Source organism: Seriola lalandi, unplaced genomic scaffold (genome assembly GCF_002814215.2).
Source record: "Seriola lalandi dorsalis isolate HSWRI2012SDOR001 ecotype SW California unplaced genomic scaffold, Sedor1 jcf7180002054995, whole genome shotgun sequence".
NCBI lineage: Eukaryota > Metazoa > Chordata > Actinopteri > Carangiformes > Carangidae > Seriola > Seriola lalandi.
In genome coordinates, this window is record NW_019525544.1 from 328,230 (window position 1) to 345,885 (window position 17,656).

General features: G+C 43.3%; 1 protein-coding gene and 1 long non-coding RNA gene across 3 annotated transcripts; one reads left to right on the forward strand and one right to left on the reverse strand.

Annotated features, from left to right (window-relative positions):
• Positions 1 to 24: 24 nt before the first annotated feature.
• On the reverse strand, positions 25 to 14,768 carry mntb (MAX network transcriptional repressor b). 2 transcript variants are annotated; one of them, XM_023397064.2, is made up of 6 exons: positions 14,475 to 14,768; positions 10,207 to 10,798; positions 10,075 to 10,116; positions 9,620 to 9,731; positions 4,473 to 4,665; positions 25 to 4,174 (listed from the first exon to the last, which is right to left on the reverse strand). In XM_023397064.2, exons 1-6 carry the CDS (start codon positions 14,545 to 14,547, stop codon positions 3,357 to 3,359), a joined length of 1,830 nt encoding a protein of 609 aa, XP_023252832.1. In that variant the 5' UTR covers positions 14,548 to 14,768; the 3' UTR covers positions 25 to 3,356. The 2 variants fall into 2 exon arrangements, with proteins under 2 accessions (XP_023252832.1, XP_087027511.1); XM_087171385.1 differs by lacking the exon at positions 14,475 to 14,768 and adding an exon at positions 11,585 to 12,143.
• A 23-nt stretch (positions 14,769 to 14,791) lies between these two features.
• LOC147817207 (uncharacterized) lies at positions 14,792 to 17,288 on the forward strand. The gene is made up of 2 exons (XR_015436554.1): positions 14,792 to 15,306; positions 15,872 to 17,288. It is a non-coding gene; the product is annotated as an uncharacterized LOC147817207 (long non-coding RNA).
• Positions 17,289 to 17,656: the final 368 nt, after the last annotated feature.

Consider the following 17,656-nt stretch of genomic DNA (forward strand, 5'->3'; position numbering starts at 1 on the left):
GCCATTAAACACAGGAGCAAGATGTGTTGTAAATGTAATAAGATTTATTAAGAATATTTATTATTTCATCAGCATAATTCTTCATCATTAATATGTTTTATCCATTATCATCATTGTTATCTTAAACAGTGGACAGTTAGATCTAAAAGGCAGCCCAAAGTGTACAGGCGATATATAACTTAAAACTTTCTCCATAGGGAAAACATGTTTTTATATTCATATATAATATCAATGTAGCATGAGGTCCAAGATCCTGCCCACGTTATACAGTATTGTACATGGTCCCAGAAATAAACATAAAAACAAAACCTTTAAACAAAAAGAAACTAAACGGCAATCTACATGCAAAACAAAACCGAAAGGAAACAAGCATTTAAAATTGTAAGATACGTACACTCATATGCCAAAACGTGCATACAATCACAAATTTACAAAACTTTCATACATACATACAAATATTACAAAACTCAAATTTGAATATTAGACATTATTATGTTATGAAGAAAAGAGCAACAACTTTTTTTGTTTTTTACTTTTTCCACTCAATGTCTCAGTCCGACTCACAAAATGGAAAACTTAAAAACATTAAAAAAAAGAAGAAAGAAAGAAAGAAAAAAAAAGATGACAGTAAATCTTTGTCTCTTCCATTCGCTCAGTGTGTACGTGTTTTGCCAGAGTTGTCACAGTGTTCAGGAAAACTGAGTATAGGCACACACGATAGCACCCAAACAGGCTCATACCATAAATCACCTCTGTGTAAAAAAATAGCTTGCTTGCTACGCATGCATGCACGCACGCACGCACGCACGCACGCACGCACGCGCGCGCGCGCGCACACACACACACACACACACACACACACACACACACACACACACACACACACACACACACACACACTCCATCATGCACAGGGCAATATAACCAAAAAACAGAGCCATGCTACAGGTACAGTAGGATTAACTATAGTACAGAATATAAAACATATTGGATACAGTCACATATACAGACATAACATACAGAAACAGCAGAAGAGGCAAGGAGCAGATCCACGCAACACTGACTACATACACATGTACTGATGAGAGATTTCATGGTGACATGTATAGGCTGGCAAGAAGGCTGTGAGGCCATGAACTGTTTGAGTATGCACATGAACACAGACACACAAAAGACACACACAAAAGGAAAGCAGGCGACACAACACATTTTCCATTTTGAAATTAAAACATTTTTGAAACTGATTTGCTGGACGAGAGCAAAGGATTCATCTTGCTGTTCGATATTGTTGGAAAACGTCACTGTTCAAAAGGTCACATTGCTGCCAATTTATTCTTGAACAATATTTTCCAGTCTTTTTTTTTTTTTTAAACATTTTTGTGCTACATCCAAACTTTAAAATACCTTTAAGTGAGAAAAATATATTTCCCCTAGTTTAAAAAAGAACTAAAAAGAAACTCATGGTTATCTTAGTAGTTTTTCAGGGTGAGTCTTCTCTGCAGTTAGAGTTTATCATGTGACCAAAGATTTTTTTCTTTCCGTCAGACGACTGTTTTCAACTTTTACACTCAACGAGACTCTGATTGTTTTTTTTTTTCCAGATTTGGAAAAGCCTGTGCAGGAAGTTTGTGTTGTGCCCCAAGAGCTGTGTGTGAGTAACACGAGTATCAAGTCCGGGATGAGGCAGCAGAGGGAGCTGTTGCATCAGCGTGAGGAAGATGAAACCCTGTATCGCCCTACAGTGTGTTAAAGGAACATCACCCATGATAGTGACATGAGGAAACCTGTCACTGAATGTTTTGAGAGCAGTCACCGGTTGGTTTGAAAACATCTTGGCTGATGAACAATCTTTTCAAGCTAATGTAGAGAACACGCTAACACTGCTGGGAGTTTTGGAATGACAAATCAAATCAATCTGACCGCAACAGATATGTGCAAGAGCCTTTAACATTACCACTATATATTTCAAAATCCTTTAGAATATAACCTGACATTTGTTTCTGACCAAGCGTTTCACTGTAGGAGAGGTAATCACATCAAAACTGGAGTGCACAATCCTTATACATTTAACTGGCTGCATGAACTGAAAATACTGGAAATCCCTTGGTTTTCCACTTTAACTTGGTGGTTTCCTACAATGAAATGCCTGTGCAACAGGCAAATGTCACGTTGTATCTTGATATGACTTCTCCACAAGGTGAGCAATAACAGATGCTACTATATGCAAAAAAAACAAACAAAAAAACAAGCAATCCTTGCCCTAATATTTCCCCTCTAACCCTGCCCCTCATTTCTGGAGTTGCTCCATTGGAGACACTCCACAGTTTTGGGAGTCACCCTCCAAAAAGAAAGCCAAGTGGCAGCGGATAAATAACTTATAAAATCACATACAAAGACGATGAGGTTGTCTTTTTCCCCTTTTTTGCATTTTCAATTCTTAAATTATTTGTGAGGCTTGTTTGGTGCCAAGTAAAAAGTTGAGGAACCTTCATGCAGAGGAAGATGTAGAAGACCACTGTCACCTCCCGAAGCAAGTTTTATACTGATAGCACAGGGATAGGGGGGAAAAACAAAAAACAAAAAAACTGAAGCAATTTAAATGAGGAACTTCTGTAGTGGACACACAGTGTTCATGAAAACAAAAAAAATCAGGAACTACGTCATTAAATGTCAATGCTTTAGCTCTCTTTAGCCGACTATGTAACGTGGTCTGCTTCACACTTATCAAAACCCTGTGTGTAGTTTATTAGCATTAGTGAGACCGCTGAGCTGCTTCCTCCTGCTCTCAAACACATCAGTGACATTATTCCACAATGTCCCACATGACATTGCGAACGTGAATACAAAACGGGCACATACTGTATCACCATGACAACAGCCTAACGACAAACGACTCTCTCTCTCTCTCTCATGCGTTTTCCCTCAGTGGGTGAATGAATAGTTAAGGTAAATCCTTGATGCCTGAGTGTGAACTGAGCTTATTATGTTAGTGCTTCTGGTTGTAAAGGAAGGAGAGAAGGGAAGGAAGGAGAGAAGAAGGCAAGGAAGGAAAGTAAAACAGAGTTCCTGTCTTTGCAGCGGAGACGAATGTCACAGTCTTATTTTCACAAACAACGGCCGGACCCACTGACTCTGTTTAAATGTTCTTGTTCACAAACTAACAGAGCTGTGACCAAAATATCTCCGCAGATATTTGTCACACGTTGTCCATAAAACAGTTGATGTTTTTTTTGTAAATTTTCACGTGTCTGTCAGAGATTCTCTGCTATTGATTATTGATAGGAGTGTGAAAACTCATCCAGAAGTTCTGAATCTTTCGCTCCTTCAGTTTGTCCCATCTTTTTTCTTTTACTCTTTCAGGCCAGTTTGAGTGTGCTGACAGGAAAGGTTGGGACTGTAACCATGGTGACAGGGTTGAGGACGGCAGCCTGTCCAACCAGCTGGGGATGGGGGGCCAACACTGCTGTGGGTTTCCCTAGCGATGGGCTCCCCTGGTTCACCACAGCTGCGCTGTTCACCTGGGCTCCATTAGTGTTAGCTTGAGGGTTAGCCTGGACGTGCGGCAGGGTGTGATGGGTGAAGGTGTGAGTGATGTGGCCCACCATGGTGGGCTGCGAGACAGACACACCCTGGGGGTAAAGAGTCGGGAGGTGGGATGGCAAGGGAGCTCCCAGGTGAGCCACTGGGTGGACGGTGATGTGTCCGATGGGCTGGGCAGCTAACGGCTGGTGAGTGGCGGTGCCAGCTGGAGCCGCTGTGATTGGCTGAGGGGTAGATGAAGTGGGGCCAGGCGATGGGGCAATGTGTGTTAGGTGTTTGTGATTGGCTGGCAGGGCATGATTGACAGCTTGGATGACTGACGGGTGGGATACGGCGGCGTGAGCGATGACGGTGGGCTGGACCTGCACAGCTTGGGGCTGAATGGGATGCGCTGCCGGTGGAGGGGGCGGACCTGGGGCCGGAGCGGGGGCAATGGCTTGAGGAGGAGGGGGACCAGAGGGGGAGGGCGTGGTCAGGACTCCAGAGAGAGGCAGGGTGGTGTGCTGGATAGACAGGTGAGGGGTGAGGATTGGCTGGGCTTGTAAGATTGGAGGTGTTGGTTTGGGGAGGGATGTGGGAGCAGGAGGAGCGGGGACATCCTCGTCCATGTCCTGTTCAAAGTTGTCTTCTCCTTCTGTAGACCAGAGAAGAAAACAGTCAGTCATCATGATATGATGCAAGAAAACAGTTTCATGTGCATGTACTCTGTGTGAACGTGAATGTTTGTGTAAATATAAAGTCCACTGAGAGACAGTCAGGAAGTTAACTGAAATTCAAACTACATGTAACCACTACTTACTCTCCTGTGCCTCCCCTGCCATAAACAAGCTTTATCTACCACTGCACCTCTTGTGGTTAGTTCTGTATAAGCCTGTCAGATAAAAGGTAAACTACAACGTAGGCCTGTAAGTTGATGCATCTCATCCCTGTACCTGAGGCAGTGGATGTGGAGGCCTGGTCATCCTCTGGCTGGATGGTCTGCCGGAGGACTCTGTCAATCTCCATGACGTCCATGCACTGACTGAGCTCGTTCTTCAGCTCGGCCAGCCGCTGCTGTGTGGCGATCTTCTCTCTGGCCAAACGCTCCATCTCGTGCTCATACTCCTTCTCCTTTCGCTTCAGAGTCTTTCAGAGGAGACACAGACGGCAGAGTGGATGAGGATTGCTGCTACATGTAAAAATACTGTAAACACTTCTAACCTCAACTAGACGATCGTGGTATAACGTACGAGAAAGTGAGTGCTACACAGGGCACAACGCATATCTTGTATATTCTCAAATAAAAGCCTATGTTCAGCTGAGGGTGCAGTCTGTATAAGCGAAAGCCAGAAAACAAATGGAGAAAACATTTATTACAATAGTTCACACTATCATGCAAATTGCATAATGTTGATTTCCTCAGCATCGTTACAAAACGGTCACTCCATACTTAACCTCTGTTGATCTGAGATTCCCTTTTTAAACATAAAATACTGTCTTCACTCACTTCATTAGTTCTGATGGATACTGCTTTGCAGTTTTATCCCCGTGTTAATCTTCTGTTAAAAAACTTCAACACTAGAAACCCTTTAATATGAAACAGATGGAGGATGATTTGAATTTGTATTAATGGGAGCAAAAGCAAATTAACAAGGCAAACGGGAGGAGATCATAAAACAGGGAAATTTGGTAATAAAATATATTTCGGAAAAAAACAAGGGGAAATACAAGTGAAGGCCTTGTTTTGTCTCTTGTAAATCAAGACCCAGACCACTATGAGAGAATATACAAATCTAGGATTAGTTTTAAATAGCTACAGTTCAAGGAACTGGCATTGCAACAGAAAAAGGAATTAAGACCAACTTTCTTTCTCTGTGGAGTCTGAGCCCTTTCCCACTTTTCTCCCGGTTGCACAATCCTGAAACAATATGTTCTCCTTGTTATCCCAGTTTCATACACCAGCAGGAAGGCATGCATGCAAATTCATTCATGTTTACACTGCTTTTGTCTGTCATCTACTTAAGCCCCTCCCATTTCCTGGATATCATGCTTGTTTTTGAGAGAACAAGGTCAGAGTGGAAGTGAACCAAATTCATCATCTCCTAACAATTCTGATGTCACAGGATTTGTCAGATATGACTGAATGAAAGTATTGATTCCTAGCATAGCACTGTCATCCGCGGAGTAGTAAGTAGCATGAAGTGTCTGCAGATTTACAAGCATGGAAGAAAAACACAGCAGGCGGCAAAAAAAGACAGAAAACTTAACTTAACCACGCCATCTCTGTGACCTAGTTTCTGTGTGGGTCAGCTGACGGATGAACACCAAACATTACGACAGGCTAAGAACATTAACACAGATTACTAGGGAGGAATGAGGGACAGGGGGTAAGAGGGAGAAGGGAGGAAAATGAGTGGGTAAAGGAGGGCAGGGGATGGAGAGGAGGGACGGGAAGGGGCAAAGGGATTATGTTGGTAAACAGAAACAGTCAAAAGCTGCAAAGTTTTTGCTGTGACTACCTGGTTAATTTAATTACGTTACATTACTGGACATTAAATATACAGCTGACTTGTTGAATAGTCAACACAAATGCTGAAAAAACAGAACAGGCAGAAAACAGTTTCCTGTCCTAATGGTGCAACCCGAAAGACAAGATAGAGATGGACACACAAGCAAGAGGACAGAACATGAGCACATGGGGACACATGATCCTACTACAGGACACTCACTTCAGTGAGCAAAGCTGTTTACTCTGCAGGCACGTGACGGCCTCACACGCGAGCCCAGTCTCCGCAGCGCTCTTTGCAACGGCTAACAAACCAAACCTGGTGAACTCTTCCATAACAGCCCAACATCTCTCATCCACCACCCTCCCCTTCTGTGTGCTTCCATACATGCAGCCTTTTCCAGTAATTGTAGGGTCAGTTTTTAGAGGTGAAGAGGAAAGATTTTGGAAATGACAACACATCAGCTCCATCAATTTGACAGCTTGTAACATTTATGAAAAGTCCTAACATCTAAGAACAGTAAGTTAAATGATATTGGCGGTTTTGTGTAAACAGTGACTTTCTGTGTTTACTAGAAGCAGATTCATGTCTGTTATTTCATATCTTCCACTGTATGTCTGATGCATATGCACGCTCACTGAATATACTCCTCCTGAGAGACTTCAAGACAAAGCATGACACTACTGACACACATACAGTCACACAGATAATGGATGGCTGGCCAACACCTGCTTTTGTATGTGCGCATGTGTATCCATGAACATCATTTCAAGGTCTTCCCATACAAACCCAGACACCATTAGTCCTGCAGCAAATCACCAAGGAAACAGCTGCCACCCATAGTCGTTTCCTAGGCAACCCCATCCGCCAGGATTTGGCTGCTTGAGCAGCAGTTTGTAAAAAAAAAAAAAAAAAAACGAAAGAAAGAAAGAAAAAAAAAGAAAAGAAAAAAAACATCAGGAGCTATCCAATTGGGTTAAGCATGGAGGTAATTACATATAAGGAGTGATGTGACTGGACGTTTGCCAGCAGAGTGCTTCAGATCACTCCCAACCCCTCCCCCTCGTCCTCCTCCTGTACACTTCCATCTCACACTCCCTCTCCTTCTACTCCCTCATCCATCGCTCCTTGGACACCCTTCCCCCCCCTTTTCCCCTCCTCCTCTGCTTCATCTATGCCTCCTTTATCCTTCCTCTTTCAAAATGTGCTCTCTAATAAAATAGGTGAAAATGACTCAAGGGTGGTGATATTTGGCCTGACAGGTGTCTCCGCCTTAATCATATATGCATGCGAGTACACAACAGGTCTGCATCTGCAATGGGAGTGTTGGAAATACTTGAAGCCCTGAAAGCTCACAGCGATGCTCCACCATCTATAACCATTGACAAAAAAGACCAAAATAACCAGGATTTGATTGGTTTAGTCTTTACATCACACACACCCTCATTCACACTTCCGTGGAGACAAATATGGAAGAGCGGACTGACTACAGTGTCCTGGCCACCTGCCGCCTGTTCCTATGGTTACCAAGTGTTCTGAAGGCATGAGACAACAGGGCGACATAGGATGAGAAGGAGAGAAGAAAAGGGCAAAACAGACAGAGGTTAAAAGACAAAGGAAATCTGATACATCTATCCCACTATTATAACCATGGAGGTACTGCTGCCCCGCTCCATTAGTGTACCCAGTACAGGTCGCTGTCTCCCTCTCTCCCTCTCTCTCTGCAGTCTGGAGGCGCAGAGCAGATCGGAGTGGGTGAGCTACGGTGACGTCATCGAGCTTGCACTAGCCATGTGCTCAGATCTCACATGGCTCAGGGAGCGGGAGAAGGACTGAGGTTTACAGGTTTACATGAGGAGGGGTGGCAGGAGAGAAGGTGGGAGGGGAAAAAGGGGGACAAGTCACTCATCTAGAATAAAACCTACCGATTACTGCATTGCCCCAAATATAAGACAGTATTTTTTTCTGGAAATTTAATTTGAGAAAGAGTAACATTACCAGCGTATGAGGATGGGGATCAAATCCAAATCCTTTCAAATCCCTAATCGAATGTATGTAACTAACAGATGTCTTCATTTGTTGGTGAATGACGATATCTGGTGAAAACAATGCACTGTTTTTATTTCACTCAGTGCAGTAAGAAAACAAACTGGTATTTGTTATTTTTGATATTTGATATTTGATCAGGCTTCTTCTAAAATCACATTAATAACAGAATTGGAATTTTCATTTTTGATTTAACCTTAGCTATAATTAAAGCCAAATTTAATGATTGATTCCCCCCTTGTTTCTATCTGTAAATGAAAACTCAAATTCAATTAATTGAAATTTTGGTTATTTAGTTTGCTATTCCACATAATTAAATAAGGCTGCAGATAGATCAGTTCATAATGAAGGAAAAAAACAAAAAACTAGACAAATGTGGAGTCAATTAATGTTCCCCGACCAACAAATTGATTACCTGGCTGACTGTTTCAGCACTATTAGTAACTACCAGTATATATACTGTTTATATATGCATTTGCTTTCTTTACTGGTGGAACGACTTGTCCTCTTCACATTTCTTTTCTAGGATGAAAACTTTCAGTGAGCTGTGCAGTATGGATTTTCTCCCCAGCAGCTTTGCTCTGCCTCATATCAAACCTATCATCATCTCTTGTCAAAGACTCTGCCTCAAATCCCTCTGTGTAGTGCTCCCTGAAGGCTGGCCCAACATCTTACAGCCAGCCTTGTTTTGCAAGTTCTTCTATTTCATGGCCTAATTTAGCTCCTTCTGCTGACTCCCCACTGCATATACCATCCAACTCAAAATCATGACGGTTCTACTCCACAAAAAAAGAACCACTGCATCTGGCTCTAGGCTGCAAATTCTTTCTGCCATCGTGCAGAAATCTTCGCTCTTCTACTTTTGTAGACTAAAAACTCACTGCTTCAGGCTATACAGTCTCTTCCCCCAAGTCCCCCTCAACTCCATCCCCCATATGCAATGTTAGTTCTCTGCACAACTACAATATGCTACAAGTCTTTCTCCACAAACATGTCACTCTTTCATATTTTCAAGTCATTCAGTTCTTGGGACAACAACGTCCTACTACCTACACAACCTATGTCTATTTCGTGTTGCATGATACCATATGACCATAGGACCGAGTTACACAACATTTCCACAGGACAAGAATCTCAGTGAGATGCGTCAAGTGCAAACTAATGTTCTCAACAAAAGTTAACAGCGGGTATGTTATTAAAAAACAGTCATTATGTTTTGTAAAAATCTGAAAAACATTTGATTTAATCACCACTTACTTATAGGCTGATGCGCCAGTAGTTGGCAGATGCCATCTCATGGTCACAAGAGACCAACACAACACAAAACAACTGAATGGCTAACAAAACAGGCATTGTATAGCAATTACACCAAACCGTCTGCAGTTCCCGGATCTGAACAAGTCCATTAAAGACCGAAGAAAGATGAAACAATAAGATGACAAACAAGATTCAAGCGATACCCAAAATACTGTGTTGGACCACACGAGTGTATAAAGGCTGTTACAGTTTGCTGATGAACTGAGTGTGTGTACTGAAACCCTTCTTACCTGTATGTAACGCAAAGCACTGCGGAGAACGCTGAGGTTGGAGGTTTTCTTCTCATCAACATTTGGAACGTTCTTCTTCAGTGTCTCAAAACACTCTTTGAGGTGTGCTCGCCTGAAGGTGCCAAGAGCCAAAACGAGATTTGGTTGTCATTAGCTAAATGTCTTGGAAAATATTCACCATGTAATAATAAGTCAATCCTTTGCTTGAGAGGTTAACCAAGTTGTTGTCATTTAAAGAGAATGTATAAGTCCAATTTTGCAGGCTTGAGAAGGATTTCATGGTTCATTATAGGTTGCGGAAATGCAGTGACCTTTGGGCTTATGAAACTCTTTCATAACACAAAAATGTGCGTTTATGTGGTGGTCAAGCTAACAAAAACATGGCTGTTTGCCTTAATACCTGGTGAGGTAACACCAACTGCAGCAATGAAGAGGTTCAGATTATTATGACTAACCTGTTCTTCTCCAGTTTATTGTGCACCTCTCTGGTCCCCGCTCTGGAAACACAAAAATCAATGATCAAATACAACCACAAACCCATTTAAACTCTTGTTTCAATTTTGACAAACACACACACACAAACTGACCCTCCTGGTCTCCTCTTCCCCTCCATCCCCCTCATGTCCTCCATCGTCACTCCATTTGGCCGCGGCTGAGATGTGGGTGGAGCTTGGTGGGGAACCAGTGCATGTTGAGAGCCAGAACCATTAGTGCTGATGGAGGTTGGGTACTGAATCTGAACCTGAGGCTGTGATTGGCTGGGCTTTGCACCAATCAGCTGCTGACTAGTCTCTACTTTCATCTGGGGGGCGCACAACAGGTGACGAGAGGCCGGCTGCTGCTGCTGCTGTTGTTGTGGAGGGGAGGAAGCGTTCTTGGCTGGCGGGGAGCTGTTGAGCGACGTCGCGGCCGCAGCAATCGGTGTTGGAAGTGGAAGGGGCGGGACAGAGGGTGTTGCAGTGACAACTGGAACCATTGGGATGACAGCGATGGGGACTTGAGGAGGTGGAAGAGAGGGGGGCGGAGGGGCAGGAGGGTGATGCGGCTGTTGATGGTGAGTGTCATCGCCCCAAGTGATGTGGTTGGCTCTGACTGGCTGAGGTGGCGAGGTCACAAGTTCCACGCGCCTTGACTCCGCCTCCCTGTTGATGAACTCCTTCTCTTTGCACTGCTCTTCCTCTGTAAGACGTGGGACAGAAGATGCAAAAGGGTATGAGCAAGGAAAATAATGGATGACACCAAAGAAGGTAGAACAGCAGAGGATAAGGGTGAATGTAAGAGGACACAGAACAAAACTTTGGACAGCAAACTAATTGTTTAACTATCTAATTAGCTAATTCTTTTTTGCACTTTGCTTTGTACTTATGCACTCCTGCATTTCTTTTAAAATGTTGTATTTTTTTATTTTATGCATTGTATTTTATAACGTTACTTTTATTTTATTTTATTATTATCACAGGTTTTATTTTCCAGCTAGGTCCTTTTTCATGTAAAGCACTCGGTGCATTTACTTTCTTTAATGTAAAGCACTGAGCTGCATTTCTTGCATGAAAGATGTTACATACAGTATATGATGACACTGATGCACTGATGCACGGACACAGACACACACACACACACACACACACACACACACACACACACACACACACACACACACACACACACACATCCATACTGAATAAAGAGAATGCTCTACATTCAGTTTGGATAATCATCATCAACCAACACCCAACAAATGATTCAACCTTAGCCGTGTCATTGTTGTGCTACAGATCACTTTGTCAGGGTGGATGTCAGTGTTTGTGCAGTTAACATCTCAACAGTATGAGCACACAAATACACACAAAGAGTGATGTCATTGGGGAATCAGACAGTGTGTGTGTGTGTGTGTGTGTGGGGGGGGATTACAGAAATTGTGTCTGCATCCGTTTCCTGACTGGAGAGAACCCCCCTTCGTCTGACCTGTGATTGGACCAGTCCAGCACTGAGCATGCTTCTACCCGTGGGCCTACGTCAGGGACGCCTGACCAAAGGACGGTTGTCAAGGAGCCTCTCAGCTTGGTCAACCAGAGTTGGCACCATCACAGCAAATATATGTATCATTGTTGTGTTGCGAATAAAAGCCAAAAAATAAGTTAAAATTATGATAATCACACCGGAGGACACGGGTGCTCCCACGCTGTGCTGACATTGACTATGCGGAGGCCTACACACAAGCACATACACACACTTAATGATATGAGTGAGTAGTTATTGCACACCGGAGGAGGCAGACTAGACTCAAAGCGATGTGGAAAGCCCTCAGTTACCATGGAAACAGCAACATTAGAAACAGAAGATCCCAGGGATTCCTCAAAGCTGCCCAACGCCAACACACAGCCCAGCCACCACTACCATTAAAAAAACAAAACAGAAACGCCACATGCCAACATGCCAGGCTGCGTGTTAAGTAACATTTCGTCTCTACATGACACCGCAAGCTCCTGATGACGCAATATCCGCTCACCTGGAGCAATACTTCACCTCAGAGAAGGCCTGGACACACGTCATCATGACAACATGCACAACAAAATCATTTATCTGCACTAACAGAAGCATAAATTCTTTTTAATTTGTGGTAACTGACAACAATCCAATTAGACACTGTTAATAATGATACCAGGTAGTTACAATGTCATTCGTAAATTATATGTGTCTGTGCCTCTGTGCTCCTGCTGACAAGTGGAAGTCACCAATCACTTTGTGGTTTCAGATTCTCCAGTGTGAGGATTAACCTCTCTTCTCTGTCATACATTAAAGTCAACTGAATGTTGACTTGCACAAACATGCCATTTGAAGAGCCACCTTAGGTTCTGATAAACAGTGGATATATTTCTGTCATATTACAGAAAAACAACACAATTCATCAGTTACTCAAATAATCATTACTTACAGCCCTAAGAGTATTGTTCAAGATATGTATTTATCCGGTCTCTGGGACAGCTGTAATTAAAAATGAACTAGAACAGTTATCAAGTTACAGTTTCTGCTTTACACTTATGACCAGTTTGGTGATTTGTAACAGAGGAACACCATTTATTGCTTTGGACATGAGTGTGATTTGGCAACATGGTGGTATATACAATAAATACACTAATACTAGAAAAAAATCCTTGATAATATCTAGGGCTGCAATAATGACCATTTTCATTATAGATTGATCTGCTGATTATTTTTTGATTTTTTGATTCACCTTTAACAGTAAATAGTGAGAAATGCCCGTTGTAATTTAACAGACCGAGGTGATGCCTTCAAATGTCTGTCCAAAATCCAAAGATATTCAGTTTACTGTCATGTGTGAGAGTTTCAACAGTGTCATGATTATGATGTCAACCCTATTGCTGAGGCCTAGTATCAAAGAAACACTGGTGTCATTTAGGAGCATTTAATAGCAAAATGCAGTTGCGAAAGTGGACGCACTGTTTTTGCCTATTTGCTTATGATACACCAAAATGGGTAAATTCTATAAGGGGCCAAAAGCAGAGGTAAAAATAATGTCATCTGAGAGTTTACTGATATATTGGTGTATCCTTAATTTTTTTCTTGGTCTTGTAGTACAATCCACACACACACCCCATGGCCCAGATTGTCAAATGCACGCAAACGTAAATTACATAACTTCTGCATTGAGAGAGGCTGGGTTTGGGTGGGGGTGAGCAGGGAGGTTTGCCCTACTTACCCCCCTTTCTCTCTCTCTAACCCGCCACTGTCAGTAGACTGAATGGGAAGGGCGGGGACGAGGAGTTTGTACGTCTGTGTGTGAGTGTGTGTGTGTATGTGTGCGCGTAGGTGTGTATCTAGGGGAGGAGGGGGCCAGTGTGCACGTGGTCGCTGTGGGCGGATCATAGCACGCGGTAGGGTAAGTATGCGGGGGGAGGAGGGGGTTGATATGTCTGACACGTCATCAGAGGGGAGAAACACAAAAAGCAGCCCCCTGCCCCCTTTCACCGAGTCAGTGATCATTATGTCGATTGACAGCTCATAGGTTTCAAATACATGGGAAAATCACAAACAAATACTTTTATATGCTCGCGCGCAGATATACAAATGGAACGGGGTGAGCGCGTGAGTGCCCGCCCCAGTGTGTGTCATAAGATAGCTGAGCGATGTCAGGGTATTATGTAAAGAGCAGCCTCTGCTCGCCACCGCCCTGCTGGTGCTCGACGGGCAAAAAACTGGGGCAAATCGATCGAGGGGGATCTTTTTTAAATAGATATTTGTCAAACTGCGAAAAATAACACTCCTCCATCACCGAATTAAACAGTTTTTTCTTTTTAGCGATTAGATGTAAATACCATAACACAGTGCACACTCGACATTTAGTTGCCTCATAATACCTGTACAACACATGAACAGACCACAGATATGATAGGAACTCCTCTGCTGTCTCTCGAACACACAAACACACATACATACACACACACACACACACACACACATTCACACACGCGCCTACGGTGAGTCACTAGAGTGTCTAAACTGTCATACACACACACCGAGAGCGCGCAAAGTAGTTCGGAAAAACAACTTTGGCCGTTTCCGCATTAGGAAGACAAATGTGTGCAATAATTACCCACTCGGGAAATGCAGATAGTTTACCGTGAATCGAGTCTTTTATTGGCATGAACCCAGCGCGATAAACACGAACTACAAACGCTTCCGTCCCTCATAGGCGGGTCAGTTGAAAATGCAAGCCCAGCCGTTGATAGTAAACGGGATACGGTCCCTCAAAAGGCAGTTTGGGATTGAGCACACATTGTTATTTGGTGTCATGTCCGGTCAGCACGATGCAGCAGTCTGCTGTTCAACTTACCACGTGTGATCTGTTGTTGCTGGGCTTGCCATTCCAGGTATCTGGCCGCCTCCAAAAGTGTATCGATGCTCATTGCGCGTAAACCCTCACGACAGGCAACCCGGTGGCCCGGGACGGAAAGAGGAAAAAGACCGAGGGGTTGGTAGTGTCCCGCTAGGAAGCGCCGTGTGCACGGTTCACACCCGCAGGCCCGAGCTTGTCGTCCCCTGTGTTTCTCCTGAAAGCAGAAGGGCAATTTCTAATCCGGCCGAACGGAAAGTAGATCCTCGCATACGTAAAAAATAGGATTGCAACAAGATGGCGATGCGAGCACTGGAATACACACAACAAGGCGAGTCGTGTTCTCGTTAAGACCCGCCCCTCCCGGATTCCTGCCCCGCCCTGTTACTACGGCCACCGGCAAAACCAGGCGACCGCATCACTCCGTGCTCCTCCGCGCTGCCAGTCTCTGCAGTCGTTAACCGTCCCCAGTCACAACATTTCACTGACTTTGACATTACAGCTTTCATAACCTCTATTTCAAAGCTCCTGGAACAAAATCCGCTCACGATATAATCGCGTTTCTCTGTGGGACCGCGGGAAAGGGAAGTCCCGTTGATGTCGCCCTTCGTCCTGGTTTTCGTTCCTGCAGCTGGCCCGCAGCGCATGAAGACCAATAAGGCGCCAGCGGACCAATCAGCGCTCAGAACAACAAGGCATGGTGCTGGTCCACATGGGCACCCGCCCGGCCCGAGCGCGGCTCATTTGCATGGCGAGAGCGTGACTGGCCACCCTGCTGTCTCGAGATCATAACTGTCAATCAAACAGCGATGGGCGGGGCTTACTAGTGTAGGTGGGTGAGTGCTGAGGAAGAGCGGCTGACCAAAATGTACTGTTATTATTATTCAGGAGGTTGATGTTATAAGTCCAAATAGTATTAATACTAAATTCAAAAGTTTTACTAATTGAATACTCATGATGAAGATCAATTCTGCATGACAGTTACTACATTATGACAATTGAGTTATTTTATTGAATTGTGTATAGAAATCCTTGAAGCACATGTCGAGATGGATGAGCAACTATTATATGATACACTACTGTAGTTTACAAAACATAAGTAGATTTATTTAGAGTATTTTATTTTCCCCTAACTAAAATGTTGCTGCCTTGAACTGTCACATTTTTATGATTATGATTATGACATTGATTATGTATAGTATATGGATAATGTACACAGTGTATATACATATGCTTAAAGTATCAATTTATTAACTTAGCAATTATTAACTGAATATGTTGGTATGTATTGCTCATGATGTGTTGTTATTGTTAGAATGTGTTTTACAATTTTAATTCAGAAAGTTAGCATATTTACCATTATCTATCTTACAAGGTATTTTATTTCCCTTTTCCAGTTTCCAGTTTCCAGTTCCAGTTTACTGCATCTCCTCTCAAGATTTTTTCATCTTACACCCACTCCGTCTCAAATCTTTGTGATTTACTGCATCACAAGGATTTTCTCTTTCTCTGTAGCCACTCCTTCTTTTCATAAGGTATAGTGCGTTCAAGTACTGGTCTACCTCTGTTATTGGATATTGTGTATTGTACACTGTAACTAATGATGGGTGTTAGGTGATATGCAATGTGTGATGTAACAGCAGTGGTGGTTCATGCAATGTATCTCACTCAAGGGGGAAAAAAAGTTATAGTCGTGTGTTTGTCTATGTACTGTATACAGATACATGTATGTAGGGTATGTTTGGCTGCATGGTAACAGCCTATGATTGGACATCACTGAGTCGTATATATCCTCCACTACATCACAGGGTCTGACGGTCTCAGCCAATCCAAACAGCAGCTCAAGGTACATAAGAGCTGCCTTCTCCACGCCATGTGCCCTGGCTACACATACAACCCTTCTGACACCATTACTATCTGGACCATCGAGCTATACACGGGTTTGTCAGAAGACATCTGAAACTCAAGATGATAAGATGCAAATGCAAGTGAGTAAGAAAGAAGGAGAGAGAGAGAAAGAGAGAGAGAGAGAGAGAGAGAGAGAGAGAGAGAGAGAGAGAGAGACAGAGAGACAGAGAGAGAGGGAGAGTGAGGGGATGGGAGTCATTTTGCAACAGGCTGAGATACCATGACAGCATGCATGAGAGAAAATGAATGAGGCAGAAAAGGAGGGGGGAGGGAGCGAACAGGGAAGGTAGAGCTGCAGCACATGGTAAGCACATGAGCTGCATGAAAAAAAGTCTATGGGGATGTATGCATATACAGAGGAAAATGAGGAGGAGGAGGAGAAGGAGAAGGAGGGGTGGCTTGGAGAGACGGAGAGGGTGGGAGGGATTTGAGGCAGGGACGGGCTGACCCAGTTAGAAGTGCTGCATCACTAGTGGATCTACAGAGCAGAGACAAAGAGGAAGCGATGCAATACAGGAGACTTTAAACAGAAAACGTGCTCAAAGTGGAGTCACAGGCCTGAGGTGAAAAAAAAATTGACAGAAAACCTTAATTGTTTGGCTTTGATCAAACTAAAAACTTTGGATTTGTTGCTTGTATTTTATGTGATGAATGTACAAAAAGATTGTGCCTCTAAATATGAATAATAATAATTTCTAATCAGAACGTATTTCTTTGCCTCCAAATGTAACTACACCCATAACCATATCATAACTCAAACCCTAAACTGAGAGTGAACCCTCTCCCCAGAACATCAAAATTTAAACTTTATGTCAAAGGATGTCAAGCGTCTCAGTGCGTGACAACATGCTGTCAATTTGAATTTACTGTCAAAGTGAAGACATAATAAATACAAAAACAAATTCACATTGATGTTTCTTTCTCTGCTGCCTCCGCTGAGACACAAGATGTTCAGGTTTATTATATTTTCCATGACATCTGTGCGACTGCTGCTCACTTGTGCACAGTGCAGAGAAGCGGCTGCTTTTTTCCTTATAGGGACATGGATCTCTCAACACATGCCACCACTAGAGAGCGCCACATCCTGTAACATACCTTGTCCAGAGCTGCTCCAAACCTCTCCCCATCGTCTTCCTCAGGCTTTGCAGGGATTATTAGAACGCTGGTCACGTCAACTATAGTGGGACACACGTAAGCTATACTGGGATGACACACAAACCTATATATTAACACAGACCCCGCAGCTGTCTGTGCTTGAATCTACTGGTATATGT